General features: G+C 35.3%; 1 protein-coding gene across 3 annotated transcripts in view; it reads right to left on the reverse strand.

Moving 5' to 3' along the window:
* The window catches only part of mRNA-cap (RNA guanylyltransferase and 5'-phosphatase mRNA capping enzyme), a 91992-nt gene that overhangs the window by 67704 nt on the left and 6258 nt on the right, over positions 1-18030 (reverse strand). For all 3 annotated transcript variants that reach the window (XM_035354944.2, XM_035354945.2, XM_035354946.2), the window contains one exon: positions 2395-2485. In XM_035354944.2, the coding sequence (XP_035210835.2) occupies positions 2395-2479 (85 nt within the window). In that variant the 5' untranslated portion in view covers positions 2480-2485. The remainder of the gene's footprint in view (positions 1-2394; positions 2486-18030) is intronic.

Here is an 18030-nt window from a genome sequence, read left to right on the forward strand (position 1 = left end):
CAAAATATGAAATCGATAATAAAAGAAATTCCAAATTTCAAATTTGGGCTTTCAGATGTTACCCATATTCGCAGTAGGATTACGTCATTGAAAATTGAATGGCTCTAAGTACTGTTGTTTATCACAATGCGAGAAACATACATACATTTATGCAGATTCTTAATTATTTAATTTCTTCAAATATAATACAGGGTGCTAGTATTTGGCGGCAATGATTTAAAAAGTGATATGCTGTTTATAGGGTTCTGACGCAAAATGGCAAAACGAAAACAATAGTCCTTCAGGGACAATGCCCCTTTGGACTAAAAAATACTAATAATCAAAAGGAATGGGGATGCAATTCACACAATTTAAGCTTCAGTAGTTCATTAAATTTCATTTATTGTTGGCACAAAGCTAAAAATTAAAAATAGGAAGACTCCATAATCTGCAAAAATGCATAAAAATTGGCAGTTTTGAAAATATCTATCAAAAGATATTAATATTGAAGAGAACCACAGAAAAATGCAGATTTGTGATTTTGATATTGAGCTGGCAGCATTTACTAGCATGTTTTATTGTTTTATATTAAAATAATATGCACACATTTATGAACAAAGCAACATAAAAATTTAAATTTCTAAAGAAATTGAAAATAACACATACAAGAACACATCTATCCATCCATACATACAGCCATTAAAATAAACATTTTGGAATCTGGTCTTCATAACAGAAGAGTACCCATAAAAAAACTATATAGCTAAAGAAATTGAAAATAACTTTTTATGCTGCTATTGAGACTATACTTTCATCAATGTGTTATCTGGACATCAATGAACACTTCACCTACTATTCTCAGTCAGTATTTAATGTAATTTCATTTTCTTTACCATATTTTGTACTCTTATTTTATTATTCACTTTTTAAGCTGCTGTTGATAAATAATTTTAGTATCAACTTTACTATGTAAGTCTTGCCACATTTCCAGAGCTTATGTATCTAAGAGAGAAGGTTAAATGAAGAGTTAACCTATTTGTATTCAAAAGTAAAACTTGAATATGAGGTGAACACAAATTGTCTTCTCATTATTATTTAATACAGTCAAAAGTCGTTAATCCGGACTCGTCGGGACTTCGGCGATTCCGGATTATAGATCATCAGTTTAAATCTCGTAAGATGGCATGCAGAAATTCTAAAATTAAAAATATGAAACCGTAATTTATGAAATAAAGAACAATTATGATCTAAAGGGCATCAAAATTTGCAAAAAGAAAAAGCTTAATATTTATTTGTTTACTTTATTAAACATTTCTTTCAATGTAAGTTGTTTAAGTTTTGCTTCGTTTCATGCGATAATACTTTCTCTTTAATTCTATTAAACAGACATAATTTCTTGTTCAGTTACAAAGTTCCACCGTTCAAGTCCTATAATTGCTGTGTCAAGAACACCGACTAATTTGTCAATCGAAATTTTTTCGTTTTCAATAACCTCTGTCACTTTTCTTCGCTATGGGAAGCGAATTATAATGAGGAGGAACTTGTTTTAAATCATATCAAAGACAGAGCATATCGAGATGAAATACTACATTTGGTAAGGAATTATAAGCCAAATAAAATAAAAACATCTGCGCTGAAGATAAGGATAGTGCTGACAAATCAACTTCCAATTCATTACCCACCCGCCGCGGCGTTCCCCCCGCCGAGCAGCGTGAAATTGATAAACAGATTTCGGATTTTAAAACATACTTTCGCTTTAGATCCTTTACATATTAACAAATATATATCGGAAATTCTATTTGATATAATCGAAAGTTTAAGCTTACTTTTATAAAATTGCTCTTACAGTCTGCAAAAAATAATAAGCTGGATGCAATTCGAAAATTAAGGAACAACGCAATCATCAACATTAACTGAAATAGATAATTAGGTAATTTTAGCTTATACGTCTATTATACATAAAATGCGCACGCGAAAACGTATTCTGCACTTGCGCACACTCATATGCGCAGTCGTAAAAGGTCTTACGCGCACGCGTAAATGCCTCTGCGCATGTGTCAACGCGGCGCATGCGCAGAAAGTTTTTAGTTTTGAGGTCCGGATTACAGATCATTCCGAATTATGGGTGTCCGAATTAACGACTTTTGACTGTATAAATAGTTCTGTTTTCATATAAATTTCAGGTGGAAAAAGAATTAAACTAAGAAATTAGGTTAAGTGAAGAGTTACAATCCACCTAAACTGTGCTCAAAAGTGAAATTTGAATGTGAACACAAATGAACTCTTATTATATATTTATTTTATATAATAATTCATTTTAAATATAAATTTAAGGAAGGGGAAATAACTGCATTAAGATAAAACTGATCAATAGATAATAGCTAAAGGAGAGAAAATGAAGAAAGTAGAACATACCAGCAATAAGAGATCCTTTTCTTGGACAATGTAACCACCTTGGAGGAGGTCCCTGATCTCTCTTATTTCTTTTACGATCACCCATTGTTATCTGCAAAACATACTTTTAAGTCAGATATCATAGATAAGTGAAGTGAATATTGTCATAATGAGAAATCAAGTGCAAACTACTACCTCAGCAAAAATACGCCAGCACTTTTACACTTCCACAGCAATGCCAGCACCTTTAGGCCAGAATTCCTAAGTTGCATATAGTGGGGACATACTTAAGTCAGCATATGATTTTTTTTTTTTTTTTTTTTTTTTAAGAATTTTATTTGAAGTCAGTATTTACATTACATGTAATCTGCTGCTTCAACATATTTCCTCACATCTTGCAAATTAAAGACAAATACTTTAAAAATACCTCTACATAAGATATGTTACTTAACTTTGCACACATAAGTGATATTAGGGTACTTCAGGATTAAAATATGCACATTAGCCAATTGCCTACATAACATCATCGATTCAGTACTTTTTCCCTCTAAAATGTTCAGCATTTTTAACTTAAAATCAATGGGGGGGGACAGTATTTCTTTTTTTGGTACTTTTCCGTTTTGCCAGTGCAAATCTCAAGCAGATTTTATTGGTGACAACACACAGCATACACATAAAAAATATTAACAAATGTAAATTCTAAGAATTTTTTATTTTGAAGGCTAAACATTTTAATGTCATTTATAATTTTGTAAAAAGACATCATTTTAAGAATTTTCTATGCTTTCATGGTACAGCATCCTGATTCACCAGTTCATATCACATGACCCCAAGAGATCTCATCTCGCATAAACTACGCTACAAAAATCTAATTATCTACATTCATTTCAAGTTAAATCTTAATATGCAATAGAAGTTAAAATGCAAGAATAATTTTAATTCACACGAATAACTTACTCAGAAATTATGTAAAACTGCAGTGCTTTACTTTGCTAGTGCATTCTCATTAGAATTGATGAATTTAACCCTTTACTTTGCCTTTTCTATATTTTCGCCTTCGGATGTGCAGTGTGATTGCATCTTAATTGACTTACCGTGAATGGCCTTAGAGCATAAAATTGAACTATTTGGTAAAAATTCTATGTATTTGTATGCCAGTATGGAAAGAAACAATCAATCTGATAAGAAATGGCTGTGATTTGTTTTGAAAATGAGGTGTAAAAAGTCACCAGTGAAGATATTCTGTTTGGCATAGGTTGTACAATTTTTGGCGACTTTATCGCCTGCACCAGCAAATGGAAAAGTAACTTTTTTTTGTCTTGATTTTCACAAATTTATTCTGACCACATAATATCAGACAACTTCTAATTTTTCATTAGTTTGAAAATAAGTATTAAATACATAATATCATTTGTCCTTTCAAATTATTCATTATTAATTTTTCTTCCAAAATGTTAACTATATTTAACTCACCATCAACTGAGAAAGAAGCAGTGGTTTTCTTCCAACAACATAGAATTTTGCATACTGAGTGAAAATGTAAAAGTGGCTACCAAATGATGTTACTTATATGGAAGCAAAAGTATTCAGAGATGTAATGCCAAAACCTCCAGGGGGATTAAAAAAAAGATCATCGGGCCAATAACTGGTTTCGTAGTTTCAGGATTCCCTTTCTTACTGCTCTGTGCTTTATATACTGTTGAGCTCAAGAACTAGTTTCCATAAGATGAAGCAACAGACATAAATATGAATTAAAAAGCAGTACTAATTGGAACAAGTATGTAAAAAAAGCTACATGCCTGGTTTCAATGTAGACCTGGAAAAATTATAGACTAATGAAAATCTGTTCATTAAATGAAAAGTACAATAAAGACAGAATAAAAAAGGGGGAGGTTGGAGAAATCTAGAGGGAAATGTATGTTTCCTTGTTAAATTCCAAAGAGATGTGCCAAAACTTTAATAATGTTGTACCTCTCATCATACAGCGAGGATAAGTCTGGCAACAGCTGCAGGAAGAAAAACTTGGCAGTACTGGAATGGCAACAGTGGATGATATTCTATAGATTTTAATATTTTGATTTTGAGTCGACGTTTTCCTTTGCGATACTATTGCGTAAAAACATTTGAGTTTTGGGTGAATGAAATGAATCCGCTGTCCCGCTGCGGATATTAGTAAAATATATTTAGAAAATTAGCTGCGTTGGAAAGGATGAAACCTTGTGTTTGAATTTGCGGTATTTTTCCTGCTAAAGTTGTGTCGAGTTCAGAATATTATGCCAGGCTTATTCACGCTGGTGCAGATAAGTTCAAATTTTGTTTATTGTGTTTATAGTGTATAACTTGCAAATATACGAATAGAATTCTATTAAATAAACATTTAAAATTCTGGAATGGTGTTTTAAAATTTTAGATGTAGAGTATCCACATTGCTACGTCGGAGCCAGTGGCAGTCAGGTATAAAGTAAAATTGTTTTTGCTCCACGACATAACAAAATGGCGAGCTTGCCAGGATTGCAATCCTGATTCGAATGTGTTGGGATTATTATATTAATATAGTTGAGAAAGTATTGTGTTTGCTATATTATATTATTGTAGAAGTAAATAGTAATTTAAGTGTTATTTGGAAACGTAATGCGTTTTTATCGTCTGCAATGTTGAATTTCGTATTTGTATTCGAATTAGTTTCAATTTTCAATCGGAATGTTATGCGTTAAATCGTCTGCAGTGTAAACGTAGAAAAGGTTATGCGTTAAATCTTCTGCTGTGATATTCAAAATAATTTTGTTTTGCTGTATTATGAATGTTATGACATATTGTTATTCATTTTTATTATATTGAGTTATATTTTTGGAATTGCTGAGTAAAGACGTTTTTGAGGATTTATCGGATTGATGATAACATTACAGATTTTGAGTTTTAAGTGGGTCTGCATTTAAAGATAAAATGGATGTTGATATGTTGAAGAAAAAGCGTGCAATAGCACGCAGTGCCTTTACTAGGACGGCTAAGATTCTAAAAACCGAACTTTGTAAAGATGTTCAAGCGGATAGAGATGTATTGAAAGACAAAATTTTGAAGTTGCAGATGATAATTGCTGAGCTGAAATCTTGCGATTCAGAAATACTAGATTCAATGATTAAGGGAAAAGCCGCTGAAGATGATCTGGAAACAGAGGTCATAGGCTGCGAAGAATATTCAGATGAGTTTATCACGCTTAATTGTCGGGTGAAAGAGAATATAGATAATGTGGTTGACCGTAGTGTCAATACGAGTTCTAACACAGATAGTAGCATAAGTGCTTCTAATGAAAAACGGTACAAGTTGCCGAAAATTCAAATTAAAAAATTCGATGGACAATTATTAAGTTACCTTACATTTTGGGGTCAATTTAAAAGGATCCATGAGGATAAGGAGCTTAATGACGTTGACAAATTCCATTATTTAGCTCAATCAATGTTACCCGGAACTCGGGCTAGTGAGTTTCTAGATAGTTATCCTTTAACGGCTGAAAATTACCTGAAAGCCATTTCTGCGTTTTGGAAACAAGCAAATTTTAACTGAGATATATGTGAGGGAATTGTTAAAATTAATTATCCAAAATGTACACTTACAAGGAAAGGATCGGTTGCCGTTAGTGTCACTGTTTGACAAAATCGAATCCCATCTCAGATCTCTAGAGTCTTCAGGCTTAGCACTGGATACTAATGTTTCCTGGTTATATCCCATGGTCGAGTCTTGTCTGTCTGCAGAGATGCTTCGAGTATGACAGAGAAGCGTTTTGTTCAATAAAGAAGGATCACGTCTCACAAATCTCCCGGAATTTTTGCGTAAAGAGGTCGAAGGAGAGCAGAGAGTTAAACTAGCCAGGTCTGGATTTGAAATTTCTTCTACTTTGCGCAATGAACATTCTAAAGATGTAAAAGTTAAGACCAAAAACCCAATCGGTAGCGCAGCAAGTCTAGTTGCTGTCAAAGAACAAAAATGTGTTTTTTTGCGGAAAATCTCACGAAAGCAAAGAATGTTTTACAGCTCGATCTATGAGCTTAAAGGAAAGATTAGACAAATTAAGAGAATTAAAATGCTGCCTCCGCTGTCTTAAACCAGGGCGTTTTGCGAAGAAGTGTCCACAGTTTATTCAATGCTATTTGTGTAGGCGATCTCACCCTATAATTTTATGCCCGGAGGTAACAGAACAATGCTTACAATAAACAATGAAAACAATGCTTACAATAAGGGAAAATGAAACGAGTCAGTAATGGTACAAAGTACAATGTCCTCTCCCTTATGTATGAATGAAGTCACTCTTATGACGTTAATGGTTGAAATAGTTGTAGGTAATGTAAAGAAGGTGGTCAGGTGCCTCTTGGATTGTGGATCCCAACGATCTTACATTTTACAATCCACAGTTGAAGCTTTAAATTTGAAAAGCACTTCCTCTGAGACTTTAACTCACGCGTTATTTGGCGGAACAAGGACTGAGTCAAAAATTCACAAGAGATATTCTATAGGTCTGAGCCCGGTTGGGAAAAACAAAGTGTACCAATTTAGTTTTCTGGATCAAAATACCATTTGTGGAGGCATACTACGTATACCTAAAGGACTGTTATTGAAGGAATTAAAAAGACACAGAATTTGGATTTCAGATGTCGGTTAGGGTCACCCGGAAATAGAAATCCTCATAGGGAGTGATATTTATGGGCAAATACTTACTGGTGAAGTAATTCAGCTTGAGGGTGGTTTGACAGCCATAAATACTAAACTGGGATGGACGCTGTGCGGGGAATCAAAAGGAACGATTATGCAAAGTTTTGAGGGTACCCCATCTATGTTAGTAACTAATCTTCTTATTCAAGACATGGAACCTTCCTTTATGTGGAAGTTAGAAACTATCAGCATTGCAGATGATGCGCAAAGCATTTCCAGGGTCGCAGAAGATCAAGCAGCGAAAGAGCAGTTTCTTAGGGGCCTTCGCAGAACCGGAGATGGTAGATATTGCGTGAGTTTACCTTGGGCTCTAAAATTCCCTCTAACTGGCATATTGCAGAAAAGAGGTTTTTTGCTACTACGAGAAAATTAAATAAATTTGATGAGTATAGTACAGTATTTAACGAATGGCTAGCAGAAGATGTCATAGAAATTGTCCCAAAATCAGTAAAGAATGACGGAGGGCATTATTTACCACACCATCCAGTAATAAAATTAGGTAGCCTCACTACCAAGATTAGGCCTGTATTCGATGTGTCAAGTCATTGGTTCGCTTTCGCTAAATGATTGCTTGATAAAAGGTCCAAACCTTGTAGAAGAAATCTCAGCCATTCTAATGCAGTTTAGGGAAAGGGCAATTGGTGTAACATCCGATATTAGGCGGGCCTTTTTACAGATTGAGGTAGAGCGTGAGGATCAAAATTACTTAAAGTTTTTGTGGTGGGTAAATAATAGAATTGAAGTGTTTCGTCACAAGAGGGTTGTTTTTGGGTTAACTAGTAGCCCCTATTTATTGGCAGCTGTGATTTCATTTCATTTGTCCCATGTTTCACCTGAATTCAAAGCTGTTGCGAAAAAACTTGCCAAATCATTTTTTGTTGATAATTGTGTTACGTCAGTCGATGATAACGAAGAGCTAAAGGTTTTTATGAGCCAGTCGATTACTATTATGGCAGAAGCCAAAATGGATCTTCGAATGTGGACTTTTAATCAATATGGTCATCAAGAGCTAGCAGCTGAAGATAGTGATCCAGTCTCCACAGTTCTAGGCTTGCAGTGGGACCGACGAGATGACAGCCTTACAATATCCGTCCAAAGAGAAATCATCAAAAGAGACTTATCAAAAAGGAGACTATTTTCTCTAATCCATGCTGTTTTTGAACCGCTAGGTTTCTTTGTGCCCGTCATATTATCTGCGAAATTAATTCTTCAAGAGGCTTGGGCAACAAAATCGACCTGGGATAAACCATTACCGGATGAACTTCAAACAAGATTTGAGAGATGGTATGAAGGTTGCCTAGTCTTTCCAGCCTTAAATTACCTCGTCACATGGGTCATGGAATTAAGGATTCATGGACTCTACACGTCTTTTGCGATGCCAGTCAAGCTGCTTATGCAACTGTCATTTACTTACGAAGTAAGGAAGAAGACAAAGTTTTCATGAAATTCGTCATAGCAAAATCATGGGTATCGCCCTTAAAGAAAATAACTATTCCGGGTTTGGAGTTGCTAGCCTGTATTCTAGGTGCACGCTTGGCAAGGTATACTGTTGAAATCCTGTGCTTAGTCGATGTCCCGCTATATTACTGGACAGACGCTACTGTGGCTCTTAGCTGGATACAACGAAAGGAAAACTGGGGAGTATTTGTGAATAATAGAGTAAAGGAGATTCGGAAACTCTCGAAGCAGGAATGTTGGAGACATATCCCTGGGAAATTGAATCCGGCAGATGTGGCATCTCGTGGCTGTATGCCTGAACATTTGCGGCAATGCAATTGGTGGGAGGGCCCCGAATTTCTGAAAAGCTCTCCGAAAGAATGGCCAGACTTTGAGTTTACTCCAAACGAAAATTCTGTTGCAGCAGAAATTAAGAAGGGAGTGATTGTCAATTTGAGTATAAAATTAGAAGATTCTGAGTGGTACAAACGGTTTTTGAGTTTTTCTAAAATAGTTCGAGTATTCTGCTGGGTTCTACGCTTTACTAATAAACTCCTAAAGAAGCCCTCGTATTCTTCGGATACTTTAACAGTAGAAGAAAAAACTAACGCCGAAACATTTTTGTGGAGTTTAGAGCAAAGGAAGCACTTTCAAGAGAAAGGAGATTCCATCCATGGATTGTTGGTAGTGAAAGACAACGATGGAGTCCTCAGAGTTAAAACTAAAATCATTGAACATGATGATGAATTCTGCTTCCTTTATCCCCTGTTGCTTCTGTCCAAGCATTATTTAACTGAATGCCTCATAAGAGAGTATCGTGAAAAGAACTGTCATGCGGGAGTGCAGATATTAGCTGCTAAGTTAAGAGAGTGATACTGATCATTTCGTCGACACGTAATATAAGATCTTGAGTAAGTCGATGTGTAGTATGTAGGAGATTTACCGCTAAGGCTTTATCTACCCCTCCGATCCAGTTACCCCTTGACAGAATAAGAGATTTGGCAGTTTTTGAAACAACTGGAGTCGATCTTTGTGGACCTTTACTTCTGAGACCAAAGAGTAAAGCTTGGATCGTCTTGTTCACCTGCGCCGTATACCGGGCAATTCACCTGGAGCCTATCACCTCTCTGAGTACCGAAACATTTCTACAGACTCTGAGACGGTTTATTGCCAGACGAAGCCGTCCTGCGACAGTGTATTCAGATAACAGAACCAATTTTACCGGAGCAGACAATGCTCCGAGATGCCTGGATTGGAGAAAAATCACAGAAAGCGAGTGTTTTCCAATAAAATGGAAATTCATCCCCCTATGGCTGCATGGTGGGGGGATGGTGGGAACGCTTAGTTTGTTCCACCAAGACTCTTTTCGTGCGAATTCTAGGGAGGTCGTCGGTGAATTTCGAGGAGTTACTGACTGTCCTGTGTGATGTTGAATCCACATTAAACAACCATCCTTTAACGTACATCTATGATGATTCGGAAGAGCTCGTACCTCTGACACCTTCCCTGTTTTTGCAAGACATAAAACAAGTGGGGGTATCAGATCTGGATTACATCGATTTTCATAAACTGAATGTGCGTGTAAATTACTGCAATACGTTGAGATAAGAACTGAGAAGTCGCTTCCGCAAGGAATATCTGGCTCAACTGGTGCAGAAGGCAAGTGTTTCATGTCAAAACCTAAAGGTGTGGGATGTAGTCCTCATAGAACTAGACAATAAAAAACGTGTAATGTGGCCAATGGGCAAAATTGTAAAAATATTCAGTAGTAGAGATGGAGCTACCAGAAAGGTACAGGTAAAAACAAGCAGTGGATATTTGGTAAGACCAATCAAAAAACTGTATCCACTAGAAGTTTCAACTACCAGTGATCCTGCTCTGGCAACTGAAAACAGATCTAGATACGGTAGACTCTTAAAACCAAGGACATGCTCTTAGACATAATGTACAATATAGACGTTTTGGACTTATATCCTCTTTTCTTTAGCAATAACTTTAATTAGAAGTTTATTCTTTATTGATCTCATTTTTAGTATCATCTGTCATATACAGAGTTGCCAACTCTCTCGATTTTCGACCGCTCTCCCGCCAACCCGATTTACAATATATTTCTCCCGACTTTTTCTCATTCTTAATATTTCTCACGATTTTTATGGAACTTGGCTTAATACTTCGTTATATGAACAAAAAAAAAGTGATTTTGGACGTCTGAAAGCAACTGAATTTTCTCTAGATTATATCTAAAATGAAACCTTACGAATCAGATGAGAATTTCTGCTTTGTGATTGACAGCATACGTATCCAGAAACTTCATTCTCCAGTTGTCCAATGGGCTTCGAGCTCCACTGCGTGTCATCTGGCATATATTAGCCAATGAGCACAAAGCAAGCTCAAGGCCGTTGGCCGTTCTTTGGATGTTCTTTCGCTATTTCGTTCATCTTGTCCTGAGTTGTGTGAGTACACGTGCCTTTAGGAAATAGTTTTAAAAATTATCGTCTTTTGATATGTCTGCGAGAAAGGTGAAATACTCGTGCACGTTTCAAAAATCGTACACAGTTGACTTTCCTTCCATTATTTCTTCAAGGAAATGTAATAAATTTGCGAGGTGTACCATCTGTCGTTGCGATTTCGCTTGGTGGAACGGCAGATGTTCTCAAACATGTGCGTACACAAAAACACAAGGACAACATGAGTTGTTTTGAAAAAACGAAAAATTAAATTTTTCTTCGGAAACAAGAGACCAAAAAGTGATTAATGCAGAATGTCTGTTCTCTGCCTTTTTACTGGAGCACACCCTGCCACTGAATGCATCGGATCACGCTGCAGCTTTATTTAGAAAAATGTTTCCCGATTGTGAAATCGCTAAGAAATACTCAAGTGCAAGGACCAAAACAGGTGCAATTGTTAAAGAAATGGGTTTGAAAAATAAATCTTCAGTTATTGATTGCATTAAAACAGCACCGTTCTGCCTCTCTACGGATGGAAACAATAATACCAATTCAAAACTGTATCCAATTGTTGTTCCTTTTTTTAATCCAGAGTCTTCAGAAATTGAGTGCAGTTTACTTTCTGTTCCCACTTTAGGACATTCGACAGGCTTTAATATAGCACAGCTAATTATTAAAACTTTAAAATAAAATGCAGTCCCTCTGGATAATTGCTTAGCGCTTGGTGCCGATAATGCACCAGTAATGGTAGGCTGGAAGACCGGTGTTGCAGGCATCTTAAGAAAGGCAAATTCAGATTTGCAGATTATGAGGTGCACCTGTCACCTCTTAAATTTAGCAGCTGAAAAAGGGGCAGCTTCTTTACCATTAAATGTGGATGAACACATTGTTGATATTTATTATTATCTTGAAAGGAGTTCTAAAAGAAAAGAAAAATTGAAACAGTTCCAACAGCTGCATAATACTGAAATGAGAAAAATTTTGATTTTTTGCAATTTCTGCATCATTCAGCAATTCAACTGGCAGTTCTCAAAATAATACTGCAAAATATAAGCGTAAAGCTGATACAAATTTCTCTCAAAATAAAAAAAAATAAAAAAAAAATTGCTCAACACACGAAACATTTTCCGATTACTGTAAGTTTATCTTGTGAAGAACGAATATTTATGTTTTTTTCTTCGGACCTTAACAAAGCTTTTTGCTTTTTTTTTTTACAATTCATTTTGCCATCATTCGATGTTCTGAACACAATTCTACAAAGCAGAATTCCATTAATTCATGTTTTGCAATCAATGATTTATGATCTGTTTAAAGACATTTTATCAAAGTTTGTAAAACCAGTCTGTGTTTTGTCTTGTAATTCTATATATGATGTGATTTATGGTGAAACAGAAAATCAGAAGGAAGATGAAGATTTGGTAATAGGAGCTGCAACTACAAAAGTAGTGGAAGAACTTTCAGAAGAAGACAAAAATAAGTTTTATCTTCATGTTAGAAGTTACTTCTGTCGAGTATGTGATTACACACTACATAAATTTCCAGTCAACGATGAAGTGATTTTGCATGCTAAAGTTGCTGATGTTTCTGCTCTAGCAAATGCATCTTTTTTTGATATAAGGTACTTTTTGAACAGATTTCCTGTGTTACTTCGTTTAGTCATGAAAGATGATGATATTGATGTCGCTACTGATATACTGCAGTCGCAATTTTGCAGTTTACAATTAGAAAACTTGAATGAAGTTATAAAATCAGCTAGGATTGACACCCAGTGGAGGTTCATTGGAAATTTGAAAGGTGCTGATGGAATTTTAAAATATAGTGAACTCTCTAGAATTATGTTGGCCATCTTGACAGTTCCCCATAGTAATGCAGAGTGTGAGAGGATTTTCAGTGTTATTGCGAAAACGAGGACTAAATTTAGATCTAATATTAGTGATGACACATTAGAAAAACTTTTATTAGCAAAAGCAGGCCTACGTGGCAATTGCTATGAACAAAATTATGAAGCTTCTTTCTTAACGAGAGCAAAATCTGCCACTGTCCATAACATTTGTATGAAAACTGATTAAAGTGCCTTTTTTTTTTTTTTTTTAAACGATGAAAGTAATAAAAATGTTTTTTATGTCTAAGGTATTTTTGTTTTGCTTGCATTTAAGACTTAGTAACTATTTAAAGTTAATTCATTATTAAAAACTATATTTTTATCATTTAAAAAGTCTTTTTAACATTGTGAAAAATCTCCTGATTTCTTAAAAAAATCTCCTGATTTTTGAGTGTCATAGGTTGGCAAGTATGCATATATATTGTATGTTAACCGAGTTTCTTTTATGCATTTTCTAAACTAATACATAGTACTGTTTTGTTTTATTCGCAATGTTAGAAAACTTTGTGCAATGTCTGATTTTGAGAAAATCAGGGTGGGAGGATGTTGTACCTCTCATCATACAGCGAGGATAAGTCTGGCAACAGCTGCAGGAAGAAAAACTTGGCAGTACTGGAATGGCAACAGTGGATGATATTCTATAGATTTTAATATTTTGATTTTGAGTCGACGTTTTCCTTTGCGATACTATTGCGTAAAAACATTTGAGTTTTGGGTGAATGAAATGAATCCGCTGTCCCGCTGCGGATATTAGTAAAATATATTTAGAAAATTAGCTGCGTTGGAAAGGATGAAACCTTGTGTTTGAATTTGCGGTATTTTTCCTGCTAAAGTTGCGTCGAGTTCAGAATATTATGCCAGGCTTATTCACGCTGGTGCAGATAAGTTCAAATTTTGTTTATTGTGTTTATAGTGTATAACTTGCGAATATACGAATAGAATTCTATTAAATAAACATTTAAAATTCTGGAATGGTGTTTTAAAATTTTAGATGTAGAGTATTCACATTGCTATGTCGGAGCCAGTGGCAGTCAGGTGTAAAGTAAAATTGTTTTTGCTCCACGACATAACAAATGGAAATGATATATACATATTCCAACTGTTTGTGTGTTTATCAAAGTGAAGATTAGAAAAGGCTGGTTTTCAACATTTCACAATGAATCATAAATACACTTTGTAAATCCAAATACTCAGGAAATGGAACATCTCTGGGTTACAGCTAAACAGCAAAACAAAAGATGAAGAGGAATGGCTCGGTTGGTTTCATATTTAGGAGAATTTATGTAGGGAAGAAATACATATACAATATGTAGGGAAGAAAAAATATTTTATTCTACTACAGCAATAACTGCTGAATTATAGCTTCTACAAATGTAAATAAATGTTATTTAATATGCTCCCATATTACAGTTTTACGATTTTTTAAAGTTCCCATAGTGTTTTCTAATACACTTTTCTAATACACTACCCAATATTGAAAATGCAACAGCAAAGAGGAGTGAGCCGAAAATTATGTAAATTTCAGGGTAGACACGTCATTGAGTTATGCAAATAATGTGAAATGCACAGCTCTCCAATGCACTTTGGAGAAGGTACAAGAAACTTGCAGAATATTCAATTTTCATGCCATTATTTTTGCTAGAGAAATCATTGTAGAAAATGTTTTCTTGTCCCAGAGGATGAGTGTAACAGCAGAGAATGCCAAGCCAGTGTCAACGGACGCACTTTCAGCAGACAGATGATTTTACGAGGGGCATGGTGATCAGACTGAGAAGGACAGGTTGGTCTTTACGGCAAACATCAGCTGACACACACCTGGACGCATCCGCAGTGCACCGATGGTGCTGAGGTGATGATTGTTGGAACAAGGAAACGTGGCAAGTTCGAGGGGTGCCGATGCAGACAGAGTAATGTCAGTATGAGTGGATTAACGCATCTGCGATTAGCGGTGGCGCACCTGCAAGCCACTTTCTCTTCTATTCTGCAGCATGTTTAAGACACCCTAGACTTTCCCATATCGACCAGAAACATTTGCTGTCGATTGGCGGTTAGTAGCCTGCGCTCGTAGCATCCATTAAGAAGACTGCCATTTACCCCACATTATAGACAACAACGTCTGTAATGGTTCTGGGCTCGAGCTATGTGGACACGAAATGGCACAGTGCTGTGTTCTCGGATGAGTCACATTTCTATTTTTCCAATGATAGTCGCCATGTACACATGGGTGGCATCAATATGGAGACAGGTCCAATCCGGCATCAACTGTGGAACGTACAACACAGCATCATGGTTGGGGTGCAATTGCATACGATTACAGGTCATCACTAGTTCGTAGTCAGGCCACTATTATGGCCCAAGGATACCTAGATGATGTGCTGCAGCTGGTGACACCCCCCTACATTCTATGGCATTGGATGCTTCCTAATGCCGTTTATCAGCAGGATAATGACCAACTACACACTACTCACATAAGCAAACAAGCTCTAAAATAGTACAGATGCTTCCCTGGCCACCACTCTCTCCTAATATCTAACCAAATTTACACACTTAAGATGTGATTGGACACCATTTGCAGACCCTGCCACTGTTGCGTTCAGAAGACGAACTGTGGCAAATGGTTGATAGGGAATGGACAGCCATTCCTAAAGACACCATCCCTAGTCTCACTGACTTTGTACCTAGACAAGTTGCTTCGTGTATCACCATCCAAGGTGGTCCTACAAATATATAAAACTAAACACGATGTTTGTAATGAATTATGAATGATGATCTATATAATGTATATAATACATATAAATTTAGATTATTCAAAAATAATAATTTTCGGTACTATTCGATTTTGAAGGCCATTTCGAAAATTGCAGCGAAAATGTACGCGCAAAAGCGGCAAATCTAGCAAACACACTCATATTTAATAGCGTGCCAAATCTCGCATACGCGCTGATTTCAGATTGCATAAGTTTATATAGTTCTATATTTCTTAAGATACCATTGAAATACTAGTTTAATTTTTAATTCCTTTTTTGATATCTATGGATTTAAGAATTTGGGAATAGCCTATGATGAAAAGTCAGCGATAGAATTTTGGGTAAATTGCAGAATCACCCACTGCTTGACACGTTTCTAAGAATTGCACATACTTGGTATCCATGTACACATCGACTTATTTCTACTTAAAAAAAATCCAAGAATTGCACAAAAATGGCACTGTGCACACCCTTGACTTTATCTATGTACACATCGACCTACTGTCACTTAAAAAGTAAAAGAAAATTGACAAAATTCCAATTGTTTTTACCCTTGTAAAAAGCAGCAAAGAAATAAGCGGGCGATTCTGCACTTTACCGAAAATGTTTTCAAAGAAAAGGCATCATTCATTATAGAAAATTATGTTTGAACAACCAACGAGATGACATTATGCTTTAACGATAACTCGGTAGCGAAATATTATATGAAATTAACCTTTCATCTAAATTAAAACATCAATACTTAGACAGTTATTTACTATTATACTTCCTTTCTAGCGTTAGGGTTGCCCCAATTACTTTTGGCAACACTGGCATCAACGATAGTTTGGCAACTTTTTACGGCCCTCGAAACCAAATAGTACCCAATTTTCTTATTCTGCACTCATTGAACATTGTGGACAGAAGTAAAGATGGAACAAATTTCAATTACATGTCAGTTTACCCAGTTTTATAGGTAACTCGGTTTGAATTGCACATGCATGTTTATGTGTCTGGTTACGGAGGCCAAATTATATTCAAGTTTGAGGATTTGCTTATATACATACGAGTTCAAAATTATTTACAAATAATTCGATAACAAAAATGTTATTATAGGGCGAATAACAGAAAAAAGTTGGCTAATCTTTGGAATACGGTAACAGGCAGATTGGCGACATTTTGGTAGGTGAAAAAGGTTACTACCTAGGACTTTGGCAATAATATGAGAAGTACCCAGTTCCAATTACGGATTATTTTGCCTGAGAGAAATGAGAGATCATGAGATATGCCATGTGACATTTATGAACGAATGATAGCTCTTTAATCGGAAAAGGGGGGAAATTTGGAAAAATATCTGCAGTACTTTATAGCATTTTGTATTTAGCTTCATTCTGTGTTGTGTGAAACAGTGTTGCTTAATTTTTGGATACCATGGCCCTATCTAAAGTGAATTTGAAATTTTTATTGCATTTATCTGATAATCCAAAAGAATTGCTTGAATGGTGTATGAGTGTAGGATTAATTGCGGATAAGTATGAATGTCCAACATGTGGGAATGAAATGAGATTGTGTGAAAGGAAGGATATTACAGATAAGTTTGAATGGCTGTGCAAGAAATCTGGTGAAAATGGACATTTTGTGATCCGCCATGCACTCAAGATTTTGTAGAAGATTAGGTAAGTTAGTATTTTTAATCATTTAAGGATATTATTTTTATGCATTGTTCTAAATATAAGGAATAAATAAATTAATATTAGCAATGAATTAGTTTAAAGTAATTAAGATTTTAAGCTAATTTTTATTAATTTAATGTATGTGTTTATTTATATTTTAAGTAGTGTTTTTTAATTTAATTATATTTTAATTAAATGATAGTTATTTTGTTAATTATATGTTTGTAGCATTTTGGAATACATTTCAGTAGAAGTAAACATGCATGGAAATAATTTAAATATTTGACGTATATAAGTATTTGCAACCATTTTTAATGTTTGCGTTATAAATTCGCAGGTGACGTTTATAATAGATAATTTACAGGGAAAAGTTTTTGGATATTTTATTTTTTTTATACATGCAAATGTTCATCCTTGGAAAGGGTATATACTTTTTCACGATCAAGTAATTTCATATATGTCCTTTTTACCAACTTTAAAGATTCACAAAATTTTCCTGCATTTTCGTGCACATTTTTCTAATTTATGAGAAAAAAGCAGTGTACATGGATAAAGAGTGTGCGCAATGCCATTTTTGTGCAATTCTGGGATGTTAAGTAAAAATAGGTCGATGTGTACATGGTTACCGTGTATGTGCCATTCTGAAAAACGCGGCAAGGAGTTTGTGATTCTGCACTTTCTCCCAATTTTGCAGTTAATATTCGTCATGATTAAGCACTTTTGTTCCATAAAATTTCTAGCATAAGAGTAATTCGGCTAGCAGATTGTTCAAAAAAATGCTGAATAAA

The sequence above is a fragment of the Stegodyphus dumicola genome, chromosome 8, assembly GCF_044657685.1.
Source record: "Stegodyphus dumicola isolate Sdum_Otavi_A_Nest chromosome 8, ASM4465768v1".
NCBI classification, from domain to species: Eukaryota; Metazoa; Arthropoda; class Arachnida; order Araneae; family Eresidae; genus Stegodyphus; species Stegodyphus dumicola.